Genomic DNA, 25,832 nt, shown 5'->3' on the forward strand with positions numbered 1-25,832 from the left:
GCAAGAGAACGGCGCTCGGATCCAGGAGGTGAGTTGCTCTACTTAATGCTTCCTGCTGCACTCTGCACTGTGTATCGGAGGGGGCGCACGGAGGGCGGCCCAGGAGAGGAAGGGAGGGAGAGGTCGGGCCGCCATCCCCGCAGCTGCGGCTCTAGTATGAGGGGAGGGAGGGTACCTACCTAAGTAGCCTATACTGAGGGAACCTACCTATCTAGCCTATACTGGGGGTACCTATCTATCTAGCCTATACTGGGGGTACCTACCTATCTAACCTATACTGGGGGTACCTACCTATCTAGCCTATACTGGGGGTACCTACCTATCTAGCCTATACTGGGGGCAACTACCTATCTAGCCTATACTGGGGGCAACTACTTATCTAACCTATACTGGGGGCAGCTACCTATCTAAACTATACTGGGGGCACCTACCTATCTAACCCAAACTGGGGGTACCTACCTATCTAGCCTATACTGGGGGTACCTACCTATCTAACCTATACTGGGGGCAGCTACCTATCTAACCTATACTGGGGGCAGCTACCTATCTAACCTATACTGGGGGTACCTACCTATCTAACCTATATTGGGGGCAGCTACCTATCTAGCCTATACTGGGGGCAGCTACCTATCTAACTTATACTGGGGGTACCTACCTATCTAGCCTATACTGGGGGCAGCTACCTATCTAACCTATACTGGGGACACCCACCTATCTAGCCTATACTGGGGATACCTACCTATCTAGCCTATACTGGGGGTACCTACCTATCTAGCCTATACTGGCGGTACCTACCTATCTAACCTATACTGGGGGCAGCTACCTATCTAACCTATACTGGGTCAGTTACCTATCTAACCTATATAGCGGGTACCTACCTATCTTACCTATATTGCAGGTACCTACCTATCTAACCTATATTGCAGGTACCTACCTATCTAACCTATATTGCAGGTACCTACCTATCTAACCTATACACTGGGGGCAGCTACCTATCTAACCTCTACTGGGGGCACCTACCTATCTAACCTATATCTGGTACACATGCCTATCTAACCTATACTGGGGCAACTGCACTGGCTACCTATACTGGGGGCACCTACTTGGCTAACCTATACTGGGGGGATCAATAGCTGGCTACCTTTACTGGGTCACCTATGCCTGGCTACCTATACTGGGGGGACTTATAGCTATATGTCAGGAATCAGGATGGACGAAGGCACGCTGAGCCCCACGCTGCTGCAGAGAAGCGCGCAGCACGTGTGCCACCAGCCCTGTGACAATGTCCTGAGTGACGAGACCTTCTCCTCTCCTGCTCCCAGAATCCTGGCACCTACACTGGCACTAAGTCTGCAGACTGTAAGAAGAGAAGACTGACCAGCAAAAAGTAAGGCTCCCCATCCCCAACCTCCCTACGCTAAAGGGGGAATATGCTTATGCTGCTAGATACACTAATTGGGAGGGGGGGGGGGCACCAAAATCTGGTTACGCTCAGGGCGCTGTGAAACCTAAGGCCGGCCCTGGGTATAGTCCCTTTCGGATGCGTGTAAAATTCTCCACGGGTCATATAAGTCATGCCATTGAATAGTTTTCCCCATGAGCAGTAAAGAGGTTTCCCTGGTAGAGGAAGAGTAGTCATGAAGGAGTCCGCACACAGACTTCACGGAGCAATTTACATCAATTTATTGTCCCATCACATGTGTGTAGATACATAGTCTGACCTGCATAGGCCGACGATCGTTTCGGGGCCACTCAGGGTCCCCTTTATCAAGGCAGATAGCAGCAAAGACAAATACATTGTGTCCATACAAAAACCACAATAAATACCCCCAAACAGAGATTACTGATCCCACCCATAGGCGTTCCCATCAATCAATAAAACGTTACATTTTCAAAATACAACACTGTGCAATGCTATTTGGCTCACCCCATTGTCAATCAGTCTGCTCCTCTCCAGGATTCCATCAGCCGCGCTGTAAATTCCCACACGCCGCTCATCTTCCGTGAACATAATGGGCGTCATGCTCGGCATCATGCCCAGCCAATCAGCCACTCCGAGAATACACCAATCCAAACGCAACAGCGTCATGCGTCACACGTACGCACATCCGCATCGTCATATGGCATACCAATGTACGCCATGACGTGCGCATAGCCCAGCCGCTCAATGCAGTCTCAAAGGGGCGTGTAATCGTAACGTCGCATACTGCCCTGCGCCATAATCACAGAAGTTCACGCGGCCACATCACATTGAATTCTACGCGCATGCGTGCGCTTCGTATCGTGTTGCCATAGCAACAGGTCACAACCCACCGGGTATAGACCTGTTTGCAGTGACAAAATAGGACCTCACAAGCGCAATGTCCTCCAAATGGGTACCTGGACTATAGAGCCTAGCAGACTGAAGGACTAAACTGTTATATAGAAAAAGGACTAAACTGTTATGTAGAAAATTTCCACCATAACCCGTCCAGTCACCTGCTGCCAAATTACATGCAAATATTCATATTGATGGAGAAAAAAGGATATACTGCAGGAGATACCAAGACAACCATTAAAGTGCACGTGACCACCCTAAAAAAAATATATCAAACATATATAAACATTCATAAAAATATTAAAAACAACTTGTTGCAACAAAACATAATAAAAACACATCATCGCTCACCTAAGAAGCATGCAAGCCCATTCATGCTGTTGAGGCCATGAGGCTTAACAGTATTTAATGTAAAGATCCAAAACGCCTCCCTTTGCAGTAGACGCTTTTTACGATCCCCACCCCGTCTAGGGGCCGTTACCTGTTCAATGGCCATCCCCCTTAAACTATGCATGCTGTTCCCTGCCTCCAAAAAATGCAATGCGACCGGTTTGGTGGCATCGGGTTTCCTACCTTTCCCCTCTGCCTCAAGTGCCATTTTGATGTCACTGCGGTGCCTCTGAAATCGTTTCTTGTATGGCCCCGTGGTCTTCCCAACATAGGCAAGGCCACAGGGACACTTCAAGAGATAGACCACAAAGTCAGAGTCACAGTTAAGATATTGCTTAATATTGTACTTCTGACAAGTATGGGGATGTACAAAGTACCCTCCTGTGTTCAGTGCTGTGCACACATTGCATTTGAAACACTTGTAACACCCAGTTCTATGAGATAACACCACTTGGGGTTCGGCATATTTCTGCCAGGGGTCAGCCTCCACTAGTCTAGATCTAAGATTAGGGCATGACCTATAGGAATGCAGAGGTTTTTTCTTTATCAGATTCGGAAGAGACTTGTCTTCTGTTAATATTGGTAAATGAGTCTCGACGACACGCTGTATTCCCCTAGATGCAAGACTGTACGTCTGCACAAAGGGAATTCCCGTCTCTCTATTGCGCTCCCGTCGGTCCAAGCCTCTCCATCTGTCCTCTGCCTTGCCCAAGGCAACCTTCAAGATGTCATCGGGGTAACCCCTCTCCCTGAACCTGCGTGTCATCAGAGAGAGCTGAGTTAACCGGTCGGACGCATCGTTACAAATTCGCAGCACCCTAAGATACTGTGACACAGGTAGGGAATTTTTCAAATGTTCAGGATGGAAGCTTTCATACCTCAACAAACTATTACGATCCGTTGGCTTTTGATACAAAGTCGTGCGAAAACCCCAGTCCTCAATGATGACACGCACGTCCAAAAATGTGACACTGGTAGGGGACCATTCAGGATTGAACACAATCCCATTGGTCAAGCCATTCAAGAACCCGATAAATGCCATCAGGGCACTCTCATCACCCCTCCAGACCAGGAAGATGTCGTCAATAAACCTCAGCCACTTGACGACACCCTCCCGGAATGGTGCACTCGGGAAAATCATGGTCTCCTCAAGAAAACCCACAAAAAGGTTTGCAAATGCAGGAGCTGCCGAACTTCCCATGGCAGTCCCCCTGCATTGTCTAAACCACATATTTTCAAACTTAAAGCAATTGTTTTCCAAAATCAATTCAAGACAACTCAGAATGAACTCAGCAGGTAGACATTCCTGTTGAACATCAGGTTCCAAACCCTTAATCAAGAAATGTCTAATAGCAGCAAGTCCTTCCCGATTCGGAATACATGTGTATAAGGAGGAGATGTCCATGGTACACAAATACACATTATCCCCCATACTCCCCAAAGCCCCCAATTTAATCAAAAAATCCTCAGTGTCCTTAATGTAAGCCGGCAAAGACCTCACAAATGGTTGCAAAACTTGGTCCACTAAACGGGCCAACGGCTGTGTGACTGAATTTGTCCCGGACACAATTGGTCGATATTTTAATGGGGAGGTACCCTTATGGACTTTGGGGAGACCATATATCACCGGTATTTGTGGATAGTCATTGACCAAATAGTTACTGAAATTTTCATCAATCCAGCCATTAGTTAAACCCATATCCACAAGTGATTTCACCTTAGACACAATAGCAGAAGTAGGATCCCTAGGGATGGGCGTATAGCTCACCGTATCCGACAGCATATCCATCATCCCTCCACGGTAGTCCCCATAGTTCAACACCACCACTGCACCCCCCTTATCCGCCGGTTTAATAATAAGTTCCCTATTTCCAGCAAGATCTGCAAGGGCCATACGTTCATTTCTGGACAGATTGTAATATCTCCGATTCCTTAATTTATTATCAAGAGCATCAACTTGACCCTTAACAGTTTGTGAAAAACATTCAATGCTGTTAAACATACCTGGAGGCGTCCATTCACTCCGTACCCTCAAGGGATTAGTAGGTGCAGGGGGGGTGTCAGTGGTGGGTTTTTTGTCAAAAAACTGTCTCAGCTTCAACATTCTTTCAAATTTGAAAACGTCCACCTCAAAGGTGAATCTGTCAAACCTGGAAAAAGGACAAAACGAAAGTCCCCTGGACAGGAGACTAACTTCACTTGTTGATAATTCCTTATCAGACAAATTAATTATCGGGACTTCTGTGTCTCTCGACGGGTTTGAATCTGATATGTTGGTGGTCGGTTTGTGACCCTTGCCCCTCCTGGGTCTTCGTTTCCTGGGTCCCTGTGAAAAGGGGTCTGTTGTCCCCGGCCGTTCGTTGCAATTCCTCCTCCGTAACTGTCGGACGTGGGATTTTCTGATACAACGTCACTATCACCAGGTCTCACTCTAGGACGTCTGGGTTTAGGTCTACCACGTCCTCGTCCACGACCAAAGGGTCTCTGTGGTTGAAACCCAGACCCACTGTTGTAGTCTCTTATGCCAGTCAACCAGGGATATATCCTGCCCTCACGATGATCCTGTGAGACCTGCTTGAATTTATCACGCTTATGCTGTCTCAAAGTATCAGTATACCGTGTAATTTCTGTATCCAAATTATCAAGTTGTGATTGCAGATCAGGCTCGATTTCCACAATCTCTTCGAATAGTCGTTGAAGTTTCACAATATCCTTATCGATCTGTACCAACTGCACTTTACATTCCTCAATAATCATCAGCATATAGTTCATGGAGTGTTGCGTTGATAATGCGCACCACCGCACACAAAATTCGTGTTTGTGCCTTCCAATAGTCGGCTGGATTTGTAGCCGGAAACCCTTCGGTATCTTTTTTTGTCTATAGTACTCAGATAGGGTCTGTCCATGTAACTCCAAGTCAATTTTTCTCTTCCTATTTCTTCGAAGTTCCTTGATTATATCCCTCCAACTATCGGGGCCAAATGCACTCGTCTGTGTGGTGGGGAAAGAGGATGGAGTCCACCTCGGCTTGGCTATAAGTGAAAGGCTCAAACTCCTCACCCCCAGTCGCCATTAGAGGGTTATATTGCTTCAGGATGTGCGATTCCGTGACTAATTCATAATCACCACTTGTGAACAGTCCAAAAGTAAAAAACAAAGAAACAAACCGTTGCAACAGGTCACCAGGCTCCCATTCGCAGATCCTGGAGAATAATCACGAAGCCACTCCGCTGATTGTATGTAGTCACCGTCATGTGATGCCCAAACGACTGGTGCTGGTCCAACAGTGCCAGTGCAAAAATCCAATTCAATCCAAGGACCGCACTCACGTCAGAGGGTATGCTGGTGCCGGGCCCCAACCGGTCGCATTGCATTTTTTGGAGGCAGGGCACAGCATGCATAGTTTAAGGGGGATGGCCATTGAACAGGTAACGGCCCCTAGACGGGGTGGGGATCGTAAAAAGCGTCTACTGCAAAGGGAGGCGTTTTGGATCTTTACATTAAATACTGTTAAGCCTCATGGCCTCAACAGCAATAATGGGCTTGCATGCTTCTTAGGTGAGCGATGATGTGTTTTTATTATGTTTTGTTGCAACAAGTTGTTTTTAATATTTTTATGAATGTTTATATATGTTTGATATATTTTTTTTAGGGTGGTCACGTGCACTTTAATGGTTGTCTTGATATCTCCTGCAGTATATCCTTTTTTCTCCATCAATATGAATATTTGCATGTAATTTGGCAGCAGGTGACTGGACGGGTTATGGTGGAAATTTTCTACATAACAGTTTAGTCCTTTTTCTATATAACAGTTTAGTCCTTCAGTCTGCTAGGCTCTATAGTCCAGGTACCCATTTGGAGGACATTGCGCTTGTGAGGTCCTATTTTGTCACTGCAAACAGGTCTTTACCCGGTGGGTTGTGACCTGTTGCTATGGCAACACGATACGAAGCGCACGCATGCGCGTAGAATTCAATGTGATGTGGCCGCGTGAACTTCTGTGATTATGGCGCAGGGCAGTATGCGACGTTACGATTACACGCCCCTTTGAGACTGCATTGAGCGGCTGGGCTATGCGCACGTCATGGCGTACATTGGTATGCCATATGACGATGCGGAGGTGCGTACGTGTGACGCATGACGCTGTTGCGTTTTGATTGGTGTATTCTCGGAGTGGCTGATTGGCCGAGCATGACGCCCATTATGTTCACGGAAGATGAGCGGTGTGTGGGAATTTACAGCGCGGCTGATGGAATCCTGGAGAGGAGCAGACTGATTGACAATGGGGTGAGCCAAATAGCATTGCACAGTGTTGTATTTTGAAAATGTAACGTTTTATTGATTGATGGGAACGCCTATGGGTGGGATCAGTAATCTCTGTTTGGGGGTATTTATTGTGGTTTTTGTATGGACACAATGTATTTGTCTTTGCTGCTATCTGCCTTGATAAAGGGGACCCTGAGTGGCCCCGAAACGATCGTCGGCCTATGCAGGTCAGACTATGTATCTACACACATGTGATGGGACAATAAATTGATGTAAATTGCTCCGTGAAGTCTGTGTGCGGACTCCTTCATGACTACTGTGACTTATGGCCTTGGGGCCCGGCACCAGCATACCCTCTGACGTGAGTGCGGTCCTTGGATTGAACTGGTAGAGGAAGAGTCCATAGCAGCAAAACATGCGTTAAAATCATCCCCCACCAGAAGAAGACCTCTTTTCACCGCGTTAACTTTTTGACTCTCTGCAAAAAGGACTTTTGAGCCGTATTTGGAGCATATATTGTTACTAAGGTGAGCAGTTGATCATTAACAGTTCCTACAAATATAATGAACCTGCCAGCGTCATCTATCGTGATTGAGATAGGCGTAACTTTAACGTCCTTGTGAAAGGCCAGCAGAACTCCCCTCTTCTTTTTACTAAAGGTGCTATGGTAACATACTGGAAAATTAGAATTCACACAATATTTGGTATCTCTTTCTAATAAGTGAGTCTCCTGTACCAATAAGATCTGTGTGGCTTGTTGGCGGGCTTCCTTCCATAAAAGATTTCGTTTAAAAGGCGAGTTGATGCCCCTGGCATTAATAGAAGATATTTTTATGGATGGTACACTATGCATAGCAGATAAGTAAATACAAGACATTGAATTAGACCCAAATGATGTATAAGACATTGTAAGTCAGCTACAATCATGTTGAAAAGCTGGATGAGGATAACGTTCAGAACAACATATGATATAACGGTGAAACATAATAACCATATAACATAGTTAAACATCATTAATCAGTAGAACCAATGTCCCAAGTCCTACACTCAGTGGGGGGATAGGAATACTTCCAAAGAGAAGTAGATTGGTATAAGACAGCTATCGAGTAGTATATACTCAAAGGAAATTGACCAATGGGGGGACAGGGCCTCGGCTATGAAGTGACAGTGCGCCAATCTTGTTGTATTTTTGAGGAGAAGGGGTTTTTGGAAGGTTTGGGAGGGTTATCCTGTATGTGAACTTGCATCTGGGTTAACAAGCTGCGGCCTGCAGCAACAGACGAGATTGAGTGAACTTGATTGTTCAGAGAAAAAACGATTTTCGTGGGGAACCTCCACTTGTAAGGAATGTTAGCTGCACGAAGTGCCGTTGTGATAGGTTGCAGCTCTTTGCGACGTTGTAGAGTATGCTGAGACAGGTCTGCAAAGATTTGTATCTTAGTAAATGGGTCTGGCAGGGTACCTTTCTTCCTCAAGGCAAACAATAGATTGTCTTTCACATGGTAGCACAAAAATCTCACAATAACATCCCGTGGTATGTGATTAGCAAGATTTGGAGGTTTAGGAAGGCGATGAGCCCTATCAATAATAAGTTCAATTTCAGAAGCATCTGGTAAAGCTGCTTTGGTTAATTTTTGTATGTAAGGCTTCAAATCACGGGGCAGGACTGATTCCGGAATACCTCTCAGCTATATAAATACTTACGGTAATAAAATAAATAAATAAAGTTGTCACCACCAATTGTCTCTCAGGTGCCCAGGCAGCAGAGGCCCCCAGTGGTCAGACAGGCCTCAGTATGGAGGCCGTGGCTAAACACACAGCGGAGGGAGGCCAAGGTGCGGAGGGGAAAGCTGCGGCACATTCTGTCATCTCACGTTCCAATCGGGGAAGCCAACCTATGGGAAAGGGGAAGGCCGAGAGTCACCAGATGTCTGGGGCAAAGCATCACACGTCTGACCCATCTCAGGTAAGTGCTTCTCACTCTCTGTACATTATCAGCTGCACTGTCTGCTTCATATATCACCCTGAGTCTATCTGCTGTGTATGCAGTCCGGGAGTCTGCCGCTTCCAGCACCACTACAACGTCGCCTCAGTGTGAGCGCCAGCGTGGCAGGAGAACAGGGACTTGTGAGCTGTGTACTGCCCGACGACCTCCTGGTGGAGATACTCAGCGACCGCCTCCAGGTAAGGGGGACCACATGTGATACAGATTCCCAATCTCACTGACTGAATTAGGATATCAGCTGAAATGACTGGACCAGAACTAAAGTCTCTTGTAGTGATTGTCATGTCTAGGAGAAGTCATGGAGAAGCATGTGATCAGTCTGGTCAGGTGATAGATATGCAAGTCTCTGATTAGTGATGGTCATGTCTAGGAGAAGTCATGGAGAAGCATGTGATCAGTGTGGTCGGGTGATAGATATGTAAGTCTCTGATTAGTGATGGTCATGTCTAGGAGAAGCCATGGAGAAGCATGTGATCAGTCTGGTCAGGTGATAGATATGCAAGTCTCTGATTAGTGATAGTCATGTCTAGGAGAAGTCATGGAGAAGCATGTGATCAGTCTGGTCAGGTGATAGATATGTAAGTCTCTGATTAGTGATGGTCGTGTCTAGGAGAAGTCATGGAGAAGCATGTGATCAGTGTGGTCAGGTGATAGATATGCAAGTCTCTGATTAGTGATGGTCATGTCTAGGAGAAGTCATGGAGAAGCATGTGATCAGTGTGGTCGGGTGATAGATTAGTAAGTCTCTGATTAGTGATGGTCATGTCTAGGAGAAGTCATGGAGAAGCATGTGATCAGTCTGGTCAGGTGATAGATTAGTAAGTCTCTGATTAGTGATGGTCATGTCTAGGAGGAGTCATGGAGAAGCATGTGATCAGTCTGGTCAGGTGATAGATATGTAAGTCTCTGATTAGTGATGGTCATGTCTAGGAGAAGTCATGGAGAAGCATGTGATCAGTGTGGTCGGGTGATAGATTAGTAAGTCTCTGATTAGTGATGGTCATGTCTAGGAGGAGTCATGGAGAAACATGTGATCAGTCTGGTCAGGTGATAGATTAGTAAGTCTCTGATTAGTGATGGTCATGTCTAGGAGAAGTCATGGAGAAGCATGTGATCAGTCTGGTCAGGTGATAGATATGTAAGTCTCTGATTAGTGATGGTCATGTCTAGGAGAAGTCATGGAGAAGCATGTGATCAGTCTGGTCAGGTGATAGATATGTAAGTCTCTGATTAGTGATGGTCATGTCTAGGAGAAGTCATGGAGAAGCATGTGATCAGTCTGGTCAGGTGATAGATATGTAAGTCTCTGATTAGTGATGGTCATGTCTAGGAGAAGTCATGGAGAAGCATGTGATCAGTCTGGTCAGGTGATAGATATGTAAGTCTCTGATTAGTGATGGTCATGTCTAGGAGAAGTCATGGAGAAGCATGTGATCAGTCTGGTCAGGTGATAGATATGTAAGTCTCTGATTAGTGATAGGCATGTCTAGGAGAAGTCATGGAGAAGCATGTGATCAGTCTGGTCAGGTGATAGATATGTAAGTCTCTGATTAGTGATGGTCATGTCTAGGAGAAGTCATGGAGAAACATGTGATCAGTCTGGTCAGGTGATAGATATGCAAGTCTCTGATTAGTGACGGTCATGTCTAGGAGAAGTCATGGAGAAGCATGTGATCAGTCTGGTCAGGTGATAGATATGCAAGTCTCTGATTAGTGATGGTCATGTCTAGGAGAAGTCATGGAGAAGCATGTGATCAGTGTGGTCGGGTGATAGATATGTAAGTCTCTGATTAGTGATGGTCATGTCTAGGAGAAGCCATGGAGAAGCATGTGATCAGTCTGGTCAGGTGATAGATATGCAAGTCTCTGATTAGTGATAGTCATGTCTAGGAGAAGTCATGGAGAAGCATGTGATCAGTCTGGCCAGGTGATAGATATGTAAGTCTCTGATTAGTGATGGTCGTGTCTAGGAGAAGTCATGGAGAAGCATGTGATCAGTGTGGTCAGGTGATAGATATGCAAGTCTCTGATTAGTGATGGTCATGTCTAGGAGAAGTCATGGAGAAGCATGTGATCAGTGTGGTCGGGTGATAGATTAGTAAGTCTCTGATTAGTGATGGTCATGTCTAGGAGAAGTCATGGAGAAGCATGTGATCAGTCTGGTCAGGTGATAGATATGTAAGTCTCTGATTAGTGATAGGCATGTCTAGGAGAAGTCATGGAGAAGCATGTGATCAGTCTGGTCAGGTGATAGATATGTAAGTCTCTGATTAGTGATGGTCATGTCTAGGAGAAGTCATGGAGAAACATGTGATCAGTCTGGTCAGGTGATAGATATGCAAGTCTCTTAATCTCTACTAGTCATGATCATGTGCCAAAGCGGGACTTGATCACAGCAAATCAGAGCTTTGCAATCTATCAGCTGATCAAACAAATTGCATGCTTCTACATGAGTTCTCCCAAGACATGACCATCACTAATCTCCTTACCTGGGGCACCTTCCACCCCCCTGCAGTCTTATCAGGTTTGCTGTGGTGCCGATCCACTCCGGTATACCGCTGCCCTCTCCAAACCTTCCACAAATCACACAGCTTCATGCCTCCTCAATTGCGCTCCCATAGCCAGGATAGTTCTGCCCATGTGCAGTTTGTAAAGTTTGTAAACTGAGCTGATATCCCCGTTGCATAGGCTCCATACTTACTGACATACTTGTAGTGGAACTGATATCCCCGTTGTATAGACTCCATACTTACTGACACACTCGTAGCTGAGCTGATATCCCCGTTGTATAGGCTCCATACTTACTGACACACTCGTAGCTGAGCTGATATCCCCGTTGTATAGGCTCCTTACTTACTGACACACTCGTAGCTGAGCTGATATCCCCGTTGTATAGGCTCCATACTTACTGACACACCTGTAGTGGGACTGATATCCCCGTTGTATAGACTCCATACTTACTGACACACTCGTAGCTGAGCTGATATCCCCGTTGTATAGACTCCATACTTACTGACACACTCGTAGCTGAGCTGATATCCCCGTTGTATAGGCTCCATACTTACTGACACACTTGTAGTGGAACTGATATCCCCGTTGTATAGACTCCATACTTACTGACACACTCGTAGCTGAGCTGATATCCCCGTTGTATAGACTCCATACTTACCGACACACTCGTAGCTGAGCTGATATCCCCGTTGTATAGGCTCCATACTTACTGACACACTCGTAGCTGAGCTGATATCCCCGTTGTATAGGCTCCATACTTACTGACACACTCGTAGCTGAGCTGATATCCCCGTTGAATAGACTCCTTACTTACTGACACACTCGTAGCTGAGCTGATATCCCCGTTGTATAGACTCCATACTTACTGACACACTTGTAGTGGAACTGATATTCCCGTTGTATAGACTCCATACTTACTGACACACTCGTAGCTGAGCTGATATCCCCGTTGTATAGACTCCATACTTACTGACACACTCGTAGCTGAGCTGATATCCCCGTTGTATAGGCTCCATACTTACTGACACACTCGTAGCTGAGCTGATATCCCCGTTGTATAGGCTCCATACTTACTGACACACTCGTAGCTGAGCTGATATCCCCGTTGTATAGGCTCCATACTTACTGACACACTCGTAGCTGAGCTGATATCCCCGTTGTATAGGCTCCATACTTACTGACACACTTGTAGCTGAGCTGATATCCCCGTTGTATAGGCTCCATACTTACTGACACACTCGTAGCTGAGCTGATATCCCCGTTGTATAGGCTCCTTACTTACTGACACACTCGTAGCTGAGCTGATATCCCCGTTGTATAGGCTCCATACTTACTGACACACTCGTAGCTGAGCTGATATCCCCGTTGTATAGGCTCCATACTTACTGACACACTCGTAGCTGAGCTGATATCCCCGTTGTATAGGCTCCTTACTTACTGACACACTCGTAGCTGAGCTGATATCCCCGTTGTATAGGCTCCATACTTACTGACACACCTGTAGTGGGACTGATATCCCCGTTGTATAGACTCCCTACTTACTGACACACTCGTAGCTGAGCTGATATCCCCGTTGTATAGGCTCCATACTTACTGACACACTCGTAGCTGAGCTGATATCCCCGTTGTATAGGCTCCTTACTTACTGACACACTCGTAGCTGAGCTGATATCCCCGTTGTATAGGCTCCATACTTACTGACACACCTGTAGTGGGACTGATATCCCCGTTGTATAGACTCCCTACTTACTGACACACTTGTAGCTGAGCTGATATCCCCGTTGTATAGACTCCATACTTACTGACACACTTGTAGTGGAACTGATATCCCCGTTGTATAGACTCCATACTTACTGACACACTCGTAGCTGAGCTGATATCCCCGTTGTATAGACTCCCTACTTACTGACACACTTGTAGCTGAGCTGATATCCCCGTTGTATAGACTCCATACTTACTGACACACTCGTAGCTGAGCTGATATCCCCGTTGTATAGGCTCCATACTTACTGACACACTCGTAGCTGAGCTGATATCCCCGTTGTATAGACTCCCTACTTACTGACACACTCGTAGCTGAGCTGATATCCCCGTTGTATAGGCTCCATACTTACTGACACACTCGTAGCTGAGCTGATATCCCCGTTGTATAGACTCCATACTTACCGACACACTCGTAGCTGAGCTGATATCCCCGTTGTATAGGCTCCATACTTACTGACACACTCGTAGCTGAGCTGATATCCCCGTTGTATAGGCTCCATACTTACTGACACACTCGTAGCTGAGCTGATATCCCCGTTGTATAGACTCCATACTTACTGACACACTTGTAGTGGAACTGATATCCCCGTTGTATAGACTCCATACTTACTGACACACTCGTAGCTGAGCTGATATCCTTGTTGTATAGACTCCATACTTACTGACACACTCGTAGCTGAGCTGATATCCCCGTTGTATAGGCTCCATACTTACTGACACACTCGTAGCTGAGCTGATATCCCCGTTGTATAGGCTCCATACTTACTGACACACTCGTAGCTGAGCTGATATCCCCGTTGTATAGGCTCCATACTTACTGACACACTCGTAGCTGAGCTGATATCCCCGTTGTATAGGCTCCATACTTACTGACACACTCGTAGCTGAGCTGATATCCCCGTTGTATAGGCTCCATACTTACTGACACACTTGTAGTGGAACTGATATCCCCGTTGTATAGGCTCCATACTTACTGACACACTTGTAGTGGAACTGATATCCCCGTTGTATAGACTCCATACTTACTGACACACTCGTAGCTGAGCTGATATCCCCGTTGTATAGGCTCCATACTTACTGACACACTTGTAGCTGAGCTGATATCCCCGTTGTATAGGCTCCATACTTACTGACACACCTGTAGTGGGACTGATATCCCCGTTGTATAGACTCCCTACTTACTGACACACTTGTAGCTGAGCTGATATCCCCGTTGTATAGGCTCCATACTTACTGACACACTCGTAGCTGAGCTGATATCCCCGTTGTATAGGCTCCTTACTTACTGACACACTCGTAGCTGAGCTGATATCCCCGTTGTATAGACTCCATACTTACTGACACACTCGTAGCTGAGCTGATATCCCCGTTGTATAGGCTCCATACTTACTGATACACTTGTAGCTGAGCTGATATCCCCGTTGTATAGACTCCATACTTACTGACACACTCGTAGCTGAGCTGATATCCCCGTTGTATAGACTCCATACTTACTGACACACTCGTAGCTGAGCTGATATCCCCGTTGTATAGACTCCATACTTACTGACACACTCGTAGCTAAGCTGATATCCCCGTTGTATAGACTCCATACTTACTGACACACTCGTAGCTGAGCTGATATCCCCGTTGTATAGACTCCATACTTACTGACACACTCGTAGCTGAGCTGATATCCCCGTTGTATAGGCTCCATACTTACTGATACACTTGTAGTGGAACTGATATCCCCGTTGTATAGACTCCATACTTACTGACACACTCGTAGCTTAGCTGATATCCCCGTTGTATAGGCTCCATACTTACTGACACACTCGTAGCTGAGCTGATATCCCCGTTGTATAGACTCCATACTTACTGACACACTCCTAGCTGAGCTGATATCCCCGTTGTATAGGCTCCATACTTACTGACACACCTGTAGTGGAACTGATATCCCCGTTGTATAGACTCCATACTTACTGACACACCTGTAGTGGGACTGATAGAGATCACAGCTTTGAATGACTGCTGTGTAATGCAGGCTGTTGTGTCATTGTATTTTTCCCCTCAGCTGAATGACTGCTTCCGCGGAGTGGTTTTTGATGGCCTGGAGAACCTGTTTGCCCGGAATCTACGTTCCACTCTGCACATTGTACTGAAATCCCTCAACAATCGCCAGCACATATACTTCATCAACCTGCAGCAAGATTACGCCACCATGAAGGCTCGCGAGAAGGCTCAGCGGGAGCATGAAGGTATGAGAGGCTTTCTGGGTATAATGCAGGCAGGATGGTGAAAGGTGGATAGCACCAAAAAGAGTCTGAGGAACATGGCCACCCCAAACAAGCATCATTTCTATGTGTGTGATAGTTTTAACTTGTCAGTGTTTGCAGCCGAGACTGCCACATCTGTGATTGGGGAATGGGAACATATGTTCCCTGAGCCAATCAGAGTGCCTGTAAGGGTACATCAGTGGCTTCAACGAGAAGCCAATGGTCATTCCTGTAACAACAATGCCTGTGGGCTCTGAACCCTGTTGTGTGTGTGGACGTCTAGCATAAATAAATACATTAAAAATACACATTTTACACTACATAAATAAAAATAAATTAGCCCCTCGACACCTAGCTTTACTACGTATACAGGGGACACCTTTGTACCTATACCGGGGGGTGGGGCTCTGATTGTGCTAAGAGTGCCTATGAAGGTGGGGTAGGATGCTGTTAGATACGGGGCTCCAACAGGTGGGCACAATTTCAGTGTTTGCCATGGGCGCTATTTTAGATACACCTGATTATATAGCTTGGGTTTACTAAAGATAGGTCTTATCTGACAAACAAGTTCAGCATTTACAAAGTGGTGAGTGCACATCTAGATGTTGGGAAGTAATCGATGTAACATACTTGGAATCTGCGAAACCCTGGTGCAGAAGCAGAGGATGCAGAGATGGGGGAAATGTGTGAACAAGGACAGAGGACTGTCTAAGGAACAGAAGGCAAAGAGAAGCAGGGAATGTATCATATACCAAATGTCTACCTGTTAACAGTGGAGTTCCACAGGGGTTAGTACTTGGTCCAGTTCTCTTCAGTTTATTTATGAATGACTTAGAGAAAAAAGAAAGTGATGTGGCCATGATTGCAGATGACAGAAAATGTATGTAGAACTATCAGCACCCAGAATGATAGTGAAATACTGCTGGAGGATCTTGACAAAATCACTGTGTAATGTGTATATAAACACGTTAACAGCAGAGGAATATAATGCCTGTAAATGTAAAGGCTTGGCTGTGCCAGTGGCATAACAGCAGAGAAATGAAAGGGCAAATAGTCGGGGGCATCAGACTTGGAGAGAAGGTTAGAGTACCGGCTAGTCGGGGGCATCAGACTTGGAGAGGAGGTTAGAGTACCGGCTAGTCGGGGGCATCAGACTTGGAGAGGAGGTTAGAGTACTGGCTAGTCCTGGGCATCAGACTTGGAGAGGAGGTTAGAGTACCGGCTAGTCGGGGGCATCAGACTTGGAGAGGAGGTTAGAGTACCGGCTAGTCGGGGGCATCAGACTTGGAGAGGAGGTTAGAGTACCGGCTAGTCGGGGGCATCAGACTTGGAGAGGAGGTTAGAGTACCGGCTAGTCGGGGGCATCAGACTTGGAGAGGAGGTTAGAGTACCGGCTAGTCGGGGGCATCAGACTTGGAGAGGAGGTTAGAGTACTGGCTAGTCGGGGGCATCAGACTTGGAGAGGAGGTTAGAGTACCGGCTAGTCGGGGGCATCAGACTTGGAGAGGAGGTTAGAGTACTGGCTAGTCGGGGGCATCAGACTTGGAGAGGAGGTTAGAGTACCGGCTAGTCGGGGGCATCAGACTTGGAGAGGAGGTTAGAGTACCGGCTAGTCGGGGGCATCAGACTTGGAGAGGAGGTTAGAGTACTGGCTAGTCGGGGGCATCAGACTTGGAGAGGAGGTTAGAGTACCGGCTAGTCGGGGGCATCAGACTTGGAGAGGAGGTTAGAGTACTGGCTAGTCGGGGGCATCAGACTTGGAGAGGAGGTTAGAGTACCGGCTCACAGTCAGTTACTCAACCAGAGTCAATGCTGTAAAGCTGCATTAGAAGCAAAAACAAAAGACAAAGACTAGGATGCTTAAAAAAGGTAATATAGCATAAGCTGCTAGAATGATACTGTATACATCAAATATTGGCTAATGTTACCTTTGTGAACAGAGTGGAAGCAGCAGCGGGCTCTGGCAGAAGATAAGGCCCTCATGGAGGAGATGGATGAGGAGGAATATGAGCGCCTACCAGCTGAAGAACGAGCGAGCATCGATGCTCTGCGCCTACAAGCCTTGCGGGAGCGCAAGAAAAGGTCTGATCTCCGACTCTCCCTGATTCATCTCTGTTGTTCTTCCTGCAGAAATCACCTCAGTGAAGGCTGGTTCCTACTTGGCAGGCATGCGAGTATCTCATCATGAAGCTACTCGTTACATAGCTACCAACTGTCCCTCTTTTGGAGCCCTGTCCCTCTGTCCCTCTGTCCCTCTTTTGGAGCCCCGTCCCTCTGTCCATCTTTCCTCCTCATTTGTCCCTCTTTCTATGTAAATATATCTATTTCTGTACTGAAAAATGTGTTTAATTGACTCTAAACTTTATTCCCCTGCTTTAAATTGATATCTTTCTTATTTTCAAATGTTACTATGAAGGAAAATGAACCAGGATAGAAAGGACCAGTGTGGTTTGAATTAAAAAACAGCATATCTTTCTTATGAAATCTTTGTGGTATGCGTGACTACGGGTTTGACAGGGACGTGATCAGGGGTGTGGCAAAGGCGTGGCTTAAAGGAGTTGGGGAAAAAAATAATATGACGGCGATGATGTCAGGCCGACCTCCAGATCTACTGTGCCTGCGCAGTCCGCTCCGGGCCACGTGGCGGTGATTGACAGCGCCGCTCGCGCAGGCGCAGTACAGGCCGACCTCCAGATCTACTGCGCCTGCGGCCCACGTGGCGGGTATTGACAGTGCCACTCGCGCAGGCGCAGTACAGAGCGACCTGGAGGTCGGCATGACGTCATCGCCGGGGACCGGGAGGGAGCTGCGGCGAACAGCTGCATGCAGAGCTGCGGTGATGGACATGCTGGGAGCTTGGGGCTGGAGGAAGCACTTGTTTTGTTATTTTTTTCCCTGATGACTCCTTTAAGTATCCCTATTTCTCATCTCACAAGGTTGAGAGGTATGCTAGTTAGGCCGCTCTGTAGTGTACCTAGAATTTTGCACATTATATAGAGCACAGTTTGCTAGTCTGTGATGCATCAAACATCCTATTTGATCCTGAAAAAAATGACTGGAATGTTTAAAGCAGCAGGGACAGCCATACTATCCCAGGGGAAAAACACATATATAAGTAGAGAAATACTTGTTCTACTTACATAACATATGTGTTGATTTAAGTGAATTTTATATAGCAAATAAAGAGAAAACTGTTCCAGGCATTTTCCATCTTTAATGCCTCTGACAGAAGCCAATCCTGATGTCATTTCCTCCCTCACTCTTTTTTTCTCCTGCTTGAAATGGCATATGCATTGCCAGTCCTCCTCCCCACTGAGCTCTGTACTAGAAAGTGCATATCTAGCGTGCTAAGTAAACATATGTAAGCACAGCATGGATCGTATTTCAGCAGCTTCTGCAGAGGGGTGAGGTGTATTTCCCTTCTCAGCCTCTTGTCACACTGAACTGCCCTCAGCCAATCAGTGAGGAGCAGCAAGGTGGGAGGGGAGATAACAAGCTTCCCTCTCCCCGGCAATGTACCAGAATAGAGCCAGGCTGACTGAGATAAGATTTATTACAGCAGAAACATTTATGATTATATTGGAATGCTTGCAATTCAGGGGCTGGATGTAGACTACATAATAAACACAGAGCACTGGGTACATGGAATTTGATTCTATGGCTGACAGTCCCGTTTTACAAAATTGTCCGCTGTTAGGTGGCTGGGTCATATCAAATCATACAGAGGGGTTGTTGAAAGCTTAGTGAATTAGCAGTTGTGCGTAGGTTGTGATGTAACCCGGGAAAGGGTTGTATATCCCTGCCATCGTATATCTGATGATTTGTAGTGAATCCAGGCCAGTTTTACAGCATCACTTATGATCTCTGATTATCTTCAGCCCAGGTATGCCTTAGTAAATCAGGCTTTATACGTCCTTATACTTCCTGTCTCTCTGATATTCTCTTCCTGCTTTTCTGTCTTATGCTTCCGCCCACTATCACTCCTCCCTGTCCTTCTCTTCCTTTCTCTCCCAATCTTTCCCCTACCGAGTCTGCCTTCCTGCTCCGCCTCCATCATGGGTCTAACAATAGCCCTGCGACCCCCGCCGTAGCTGGGGGGCCCACTCCTGTACCTACCGCAGAGCAGCAGCAGAGCCACACATTGCCAGCTTCTGGAGGCGGGACAGCTCCTCTGCGCTCATCTTCACTGTACAGGCGCCATACAGCACCCCATGGCACCCGCCCCGCCCCTGTGTGTCACTGTACAGGCGCCATACAGCACCCCATGGCACCCGCCCCGCCCCTGTGTGTCACTGTACAGGCGCCATACAGCACCCCATGGCACCCGCCCCGCCCCTGTGTGTCACTGTACAGGCGCCATACAGCACCCCATGGCACCCGCCCCGCCCCTGTGTGTCACTGTACAGGCGCCATACAGCACCCCATGGCACCCGCCCCGCCCCTGTGTGTCACTGTACAGGCGCCATACAGCACCCCATGGCACCCGCCCCGCCCCTGTGTGTCACTGTACAGGCGCCATACAGCACCCCATGGCACCCGCCCCGCCCCTGTGTGTCACTGTACAGGCGCCATACAGCACCCCATGGCACCCGCCCCGCCCCTGTGTGTCACTGTACAGGCGCCATACAGCACCCCATGGCACCCGCCCCGCCCCTGTGTGTCACTGTACAGGCGCCATACAGCACCCCATGGCACCCGCCCCGCCCCTGTGTGTCACTGTACAGGTGCCATACAGCACCCCATGGCACCCGCCCCGCCCCTGTGTGTCCTGTGGGGGGATCTCTGCGATGGAGCCTGGCTCAATGTAATTATGCCCCTGCCACTCTTTCCTTTTTTTTCTGTTCTTTTTCCCCAGCCCTTCACTTTCCCCCTCACAGGCCGGATCCACACTATAAGCGCTTTATCTGAGTGCTTTGCAATTGATTAGCTCTTTTTAAAATTTTCTCTCAGGCATAGGGAACCTGTAGTGCCTAGTTCAGTGGGCAGCATTCTGTTACCCAGAGGTGTTCCTGCCATGGGGCTCCAGGGGGCGTGGCACACCGAGTCACAGACAGCAGGGGGGGTGTCGTCAAGGTCTCCCCCAGAGCCCATGAGCAGGAGGGGGAAGCAGCGCTAAAGGAGGGACAGCGGTAGGGAGGGAGGGTCACTTCCGCTAATCAGAAAGCACAGTAAGCGGTGGAGAAGGCGAAGACCAGTGTCTCGTGACGATGACACTGCACGCCAGCGCTTGGAACGCAGGAAGCAGATAAGTAGCTTAACATGCCGCACTCGCTCCTTTACTTTTGGAGGGGGGGTGTTGTCTTTTAATACCCAGCACCGGTTGTCAAATGCCCTAGGTAAGCCACTGCTGTTATCACACGGGGCATGAAATGAATTTCATCTCTCTCCTTGGGGCCCGTCTCCACTCATCAGTGTTTCTGTGCATTTTCTACCACCAATGTTAATCAATGGGCTAGTTGTCACTTGAAAGCGTTTTTCACCTGCAGAAAAACAATTGGCAGCAATGCAAACCTGTCAGACAACTCATGCAGAAAAACCGACCCCAATGAATGCCTATGGGCCTGTTTCTACAATACAGATCTCTGCATCATGCATCTGTTTCCCATACAAAGAGCACATTAGAGATTGGAGCGAGTTTTTCTACATTCAGAAATCTGCAACATGTCAGCCATCATTTTTCTGCATCAGAATCAAATCACGTTTATTAGAAAAGGGCCCATCGGCATTGATTGGAGTCAGTTTTTCTGCATCTAGAATCTGTGTGTAGTGGAAACAGGCCCTAAACATGGTTGATCACTGACTGTCAACTACCAGCCCCAATCACTCCGCCCATTGATTTGCATATACAGCATTTAATTGGTGGTCGATGTAACTGCTCTTCATTTCCTTGTGTTAACCTATTCATTCTCCTTCTATTGGCTACTTACCGCCAGGGGCGTAGCAATAGCCATAGCAGCTGATATGGGGCCCTGGAGCATAGGGGGCCCAAGTGGTGATGTATTAACTATTCCTTTTCCTGTGTTTCTCCACCCTGTGACTTTGTTAGAGCCCATAGACTGTTTGCAGTGTACATCGTATAGAAATATACATTGCCTAGTCAACTCCTATCCAAACCCTCCAAGTGTCCCGAATCCTGCGGGACTGTCCCAATTTCGGGGGCGCTCCCGATGTCCCGCTATGACCCCTTTGTGCCCCGGCTGGCTGGGCGGAGAGGGGGGGAAAATGATCGAGGTGCCAGCCGCCAATACGAGATGCGGGATGCCTGGCATCACATACATTCCTCCCTCCTACGAATGTGCCCCCCATGTCCCCCCCCCCTGCTTGCAGAGTAAAGTGTGCAGCGGAGCGGGCTGGCATCTTACCATTCATCCTCGCGTACCGGCAGCCAACTACACTCTGCTTCCTGTGACGTCACAGGAAACAGGAAGCAGAGAAGAGTCAGCTGCCGGTACACATGGATCAATGGTAAGATTAGGAGACAGGCCGCTCCGCTGCGCACACTTTACTCTGCAAGCAGGGGGGGGGGGGCACATTTGGAGGAGGGAGGAATGTATGTGATGCCAGGCATCCCGCATCTCGTATTGGCGGCTGGCGCCTCAATCATTTTTTTCCCGCCTCCTCTCCAGTGGCACCCTCCTCCCCACCCACGGGCAGGGTATATTTATTTACTACATGAAGGATTATTAATTTTAAAAAAAATCGTAAAAAATCTTTCTGGTATGCGGGACTAGGGGTGTGTTGGGGGTGTGGCTAGGGGTGTGGCCTAAGTTTCCCAGTTTCTGATTCCACAAAATGGGAGGTATGCATATCCCATAGGGTAGGGGTAGGTGGCATTGTTCAAGACTGCCTAGATCTGATAGCCCCATATAAATTCTGTTAAGGGACCCCATAATCTCTAGCTAGGCCTCTGCTTACCGCCTCTCTTTATTGAACGTTCCTTCTCTCGTTCCCCTTCTCCGTGCCTCACACTCTTTCCCGCTTTCTGTTTTGGTTTGCAGGGAGCGGGAAGAACGTCTGGCTCGAGAAGAACAAGAGCGAAAGCTGCAGGAAGAGTTGTTGAAGCAGAAAGAGCAAGAAGAGCTGAAGAAAAAGCCGAAGAGAGGAAAGAGCCGGGATTCTGTGAAGGAGGACAAGGATGGAAAGAAGAGTCAGGTTGGGAACAAGCAGGTATGGATGGCAGATAGATCCAGCAGCAATTCCAGACTATAGAGCTATGTAGCTCTTCTGTAGGGATATACTGTATCTGTGGTAATAGGTTCTGTTTACTGGTGTCTTTATATACGTTGACCAGACATCCCGCTTTAGCCGGATTCGGGTTCCCCTGTCCCAGGCTGCGATATGTCCCGGGAAACGTCCCGCTTTTAGCCGTGGGATGTCCCGGCCTCGGGGCTCTGGCCACTGTCCATTGCATTAACTGGCCGCGGTGTCTAATAGACGCCGTGCCAGTTCATAGACCGCAGCCCCGCTCCAGCATGCAAAGTCTTCCGGCAGGCAGAGCAGGGCTACGGGAAGATGGCGTCCGAAGCCCTGTACTGGAGACTATTTGTGTCTCCAGTACAGGGCTTCGGGCGCCATCTTCCCGTAGCCCTGCTATTCCTCTCAGCGCGGGAGACTGCAGGAAGATGGTTCGGGCTGCGCGCCAGAGGCCGGCCGGGTGAGGAGACTTCTGTCAAGTGAGTAAATTCCTTTTTTTGCAGGTGAAATGTTGCCTAAATTGTTTTTGTTTTCTACTGAAATGTTGCCCACATTGCGTGTATTTTTACTGAAATGTTGCCCACATTGCGTGTATTTTCTGCTGAAATGTTGCCCACATTGCGTGTATTTTCTGCTGAAATGTTGCCCACATTGCGTGTATTTTCTGCTGAAATGTTGCCCAAATTGCGTTTGTTTTCTGCTGAAATGTTGCCTAAATTGCGGTTGTTTTCTGCTGAAATGTTGCCCAAATTGCATTTGTTTTCTGCTGAAATGTTGCACAAATTGCATTTATTTTCTGGTGTCTGGGGTAACTGTTGCTGCATTTATTATTTAATGGTCATAGTTGGCTATATTTGCTGCTTTGGGGTTACGGTCACGCTCCGCCCATACAATGTCATGGCCACGCCCATGAACAACCCCCCATCCCCCCACGCCCATTTTTCGGCAAAGACACCCCCCCCAACCCCCAGGCCCAGGTTGAACCCAGAAAAATCTGAGAAAACCCCCCCCCCCCCCCCCCGGCCCAGGTTGAACCCAGAAAAATCTGGAAATTGTACTTTATATTATCTCTGTTTCTTCCTCTGTAGGTCCCAAGCCTGCTAGCTGTGAAGTCAGAACAACGAATGGACTCTGCAGTCGAGAGAAAAGTGTCCATGAACAGATCAGATTCTGCAGTTAATGAACCAGAGGACAGGAAGAAGAAGAGTAAGGAGTTTCCCCACCACCATATGATGACTCCAGAAGATCCCGAGAAAGACCTTCTGAGTGAAGATGAAAAGCAACTGATTCAGAGATTCAAGAACTACGAGTCCTCTCAGAAAGATGTCGCCTGTGTCTTGGCTGCTTGGGACCGAGTGCAGGGCATCCTGCTGCAATCCGCCACTGCAGAGGACGGCCAGCATGAGGGGGAGGAACTGGCACCAGAACGACAGGCACCTTCAGGGAAAAAATCCCGCAAGGACCGTGAAAGAGAAAAGCAGGAAAAACATGAACGGGAAAAGGCTGAGAAAGAGCGTCAAGAGAAGGAGAGAATGGATAAGCTGAAAACGATTGAGGATGAGGCAGGACTACAGCAGGACAAACAAGAGATTCGTGAGGAGATATTGAAGGCTATAAAGACAGAGGTGGGGATCCCTCAGTATGACCTTCAGGTGTCCGGTGATCATGAGCCAAGTGAGCAGAAGATCTTAAAGAGTGGGACATTGCCTTCAGTGGAGGAGGTGAGAATCCACAGGGAATAAATACAAAAGTGTTAAAAAGAGCTAGGGGTTCGTTGTGAGGTAAGGTGAGGAGGTGAGAGTCCACAGGGAATAAATACTAAAGCATTAAGAAGAGCTAGGGGTTCGTTGTGAGGTAAGGTGAGAAGATTAGAGTCCACAGGGAATAAATACAAAAGCATTAAGAAGAGCTAGGGATTCATTGTGAAGTAAGGTGAGGAGGTTAGAGTCCACAGGGAATGAAAACAAAAGCTTTAAAAAGGGCTAGGGGTTCGTTGTGTTTATTAGATAGCACCTTTATTATAACCCAAACATATTTTCTCATGACGGGTACAGAGACGCTAGAACATTGGACCATCATCAGTCAAAGACAATATTGCCTTTGAATTAGAGCTTTACTTCACCTCTTCCAGCTGTCCACAAACTAAAGAAAGCATAAACAGGTGAGGTGCTCCCATTGGTTTGTGGATGACAGGAAGGGTGAAGCTCCCAGTTTCATGTCTGCTTGGCTAGTTAGATTTAGTTGGAGTGCTCGATGACCACATTCATGTTCTGACTTTGGAAAGTGGATGTGTTGATACTCTCAGGTCCTTTTGTAACTTTTTTTATTCTTGATCCTGACAGGTACTTGAAGGGCTTGGTCTAGGTTCTTCTGGTCCTCCCATCCCACCTCCTTACATCTTCACAGTTGTCCCTTTTCCAGAGCAGAGGACTCCCCCAACTGACCAAGAGACTCTTGCACACTTCACCTTTATTGCAGCCTCTCCTGATGACCCCAATGTGATTGTCGAAGAGAAGAAGGAGCCAGAGCCTGAACAAGATCCAGTTCTAGCTATTCCATTGGTGAAGGTAAGTAGCCAGATTTTTTTTTCTGAGTAGCACGTGAAGGCCATCTAGTTTACAAAAGAAGTACGGTATACCTGGAGCAGCCAGTTCAAGGTTCTTACATGAGCTAGTCTATTTCAGGATAAGCTGATGCATATAAAACCTTTCTTTCCAAAATATGCTGATGTCTGTGGTATCCAGTCTAGGTTGATGCCCGTGGCAGCCAGTCTAGGTCCATGCCTGTGGCAGCCAGTCTATGTCCATGCCTGTGGCAGCCAGTCTAGGTCCATGCCTGTGGCAGCCAGTCTAGATCCATGCCTGTGGCAGCCAGTCTAGGTCTATGCCTGTGGCAGCCAGTCTATGGCAGTCTAGGTCTATGCCTGTGGCAGCCATTCTAGGTCTATGCCTGTGTTAGCCAGTCTAGGTTGATGCCTGTGTCAGCCAGTCTAGGTTGATGCCTGTGTCAGCCAGTCTAGGTTGATGCCTGTGTCAGCCAGTCTAGGTTGATGCCTGTGGCAGCCAGTCTAGGTCTATGCCTGTGGCAGCCAGTCTACGTTGATGCCTGTGGCAGGCAGCCAGTCTAAGTT

The 25,832-nt window shown here is 47.6% G+C and overlaps 1 protein-coding gene across 2 annotated transcripts in view; it reads left to right on the top strand.

The window, feature by feature from the left end:
* The window catches only part of HYDIN (HYDIN axonemal central pair apparatus protein), a 606,889-nt gene that overhangs the window by 350,311 nt on the left and 230,746 nt on the right, over nt 1–25,832 (top strand). For both annotated transcript variants that reach the window (XM_068260328.1, XM_068260329.1), the window contains 7 exons: nt 8,725–8,939; nt 9,023–9,157; nt 15,307–15,490; nt 17,449–17,590; nt 22,507–22,675; nt 23,791–24,423; nt 25,045–25,269. In XM_068260328.1, coding sequence (XP_068116429.1) covers nt 8,725–8,939; nt 9,023–9,157; nt 15,307–15,490; nt 17,449–17,590; nt 22,507–22,675; nt 23,791–24,423; nt 25,045–25,269 — 1,703 coding nt within the window. The remainder of the gene's footprint in view (nt 1–8,724; nt 8,940–9,022; nt 9,158–15,306; nt 15,491–17,448; nt 17,591–22,506; nt 22,676–23,790; nt 24,424–25,044; nt 25,270–25,832) is intronic.

Source organism: Hyperolius riggenbachi, chromosome 11, assembly GCF_040937935.1.
Source record: "Hyperolius riggenbachi isolate aHypRig1 chromosome 11, aHypRig1.pri, whole genome shotgun sequence".
NCBI lineage: Eukaryota > Metazoa > Chordata > Amphibia > Anura > Hyperoliidae > Hyperolius > Hyperolius riggenbachi.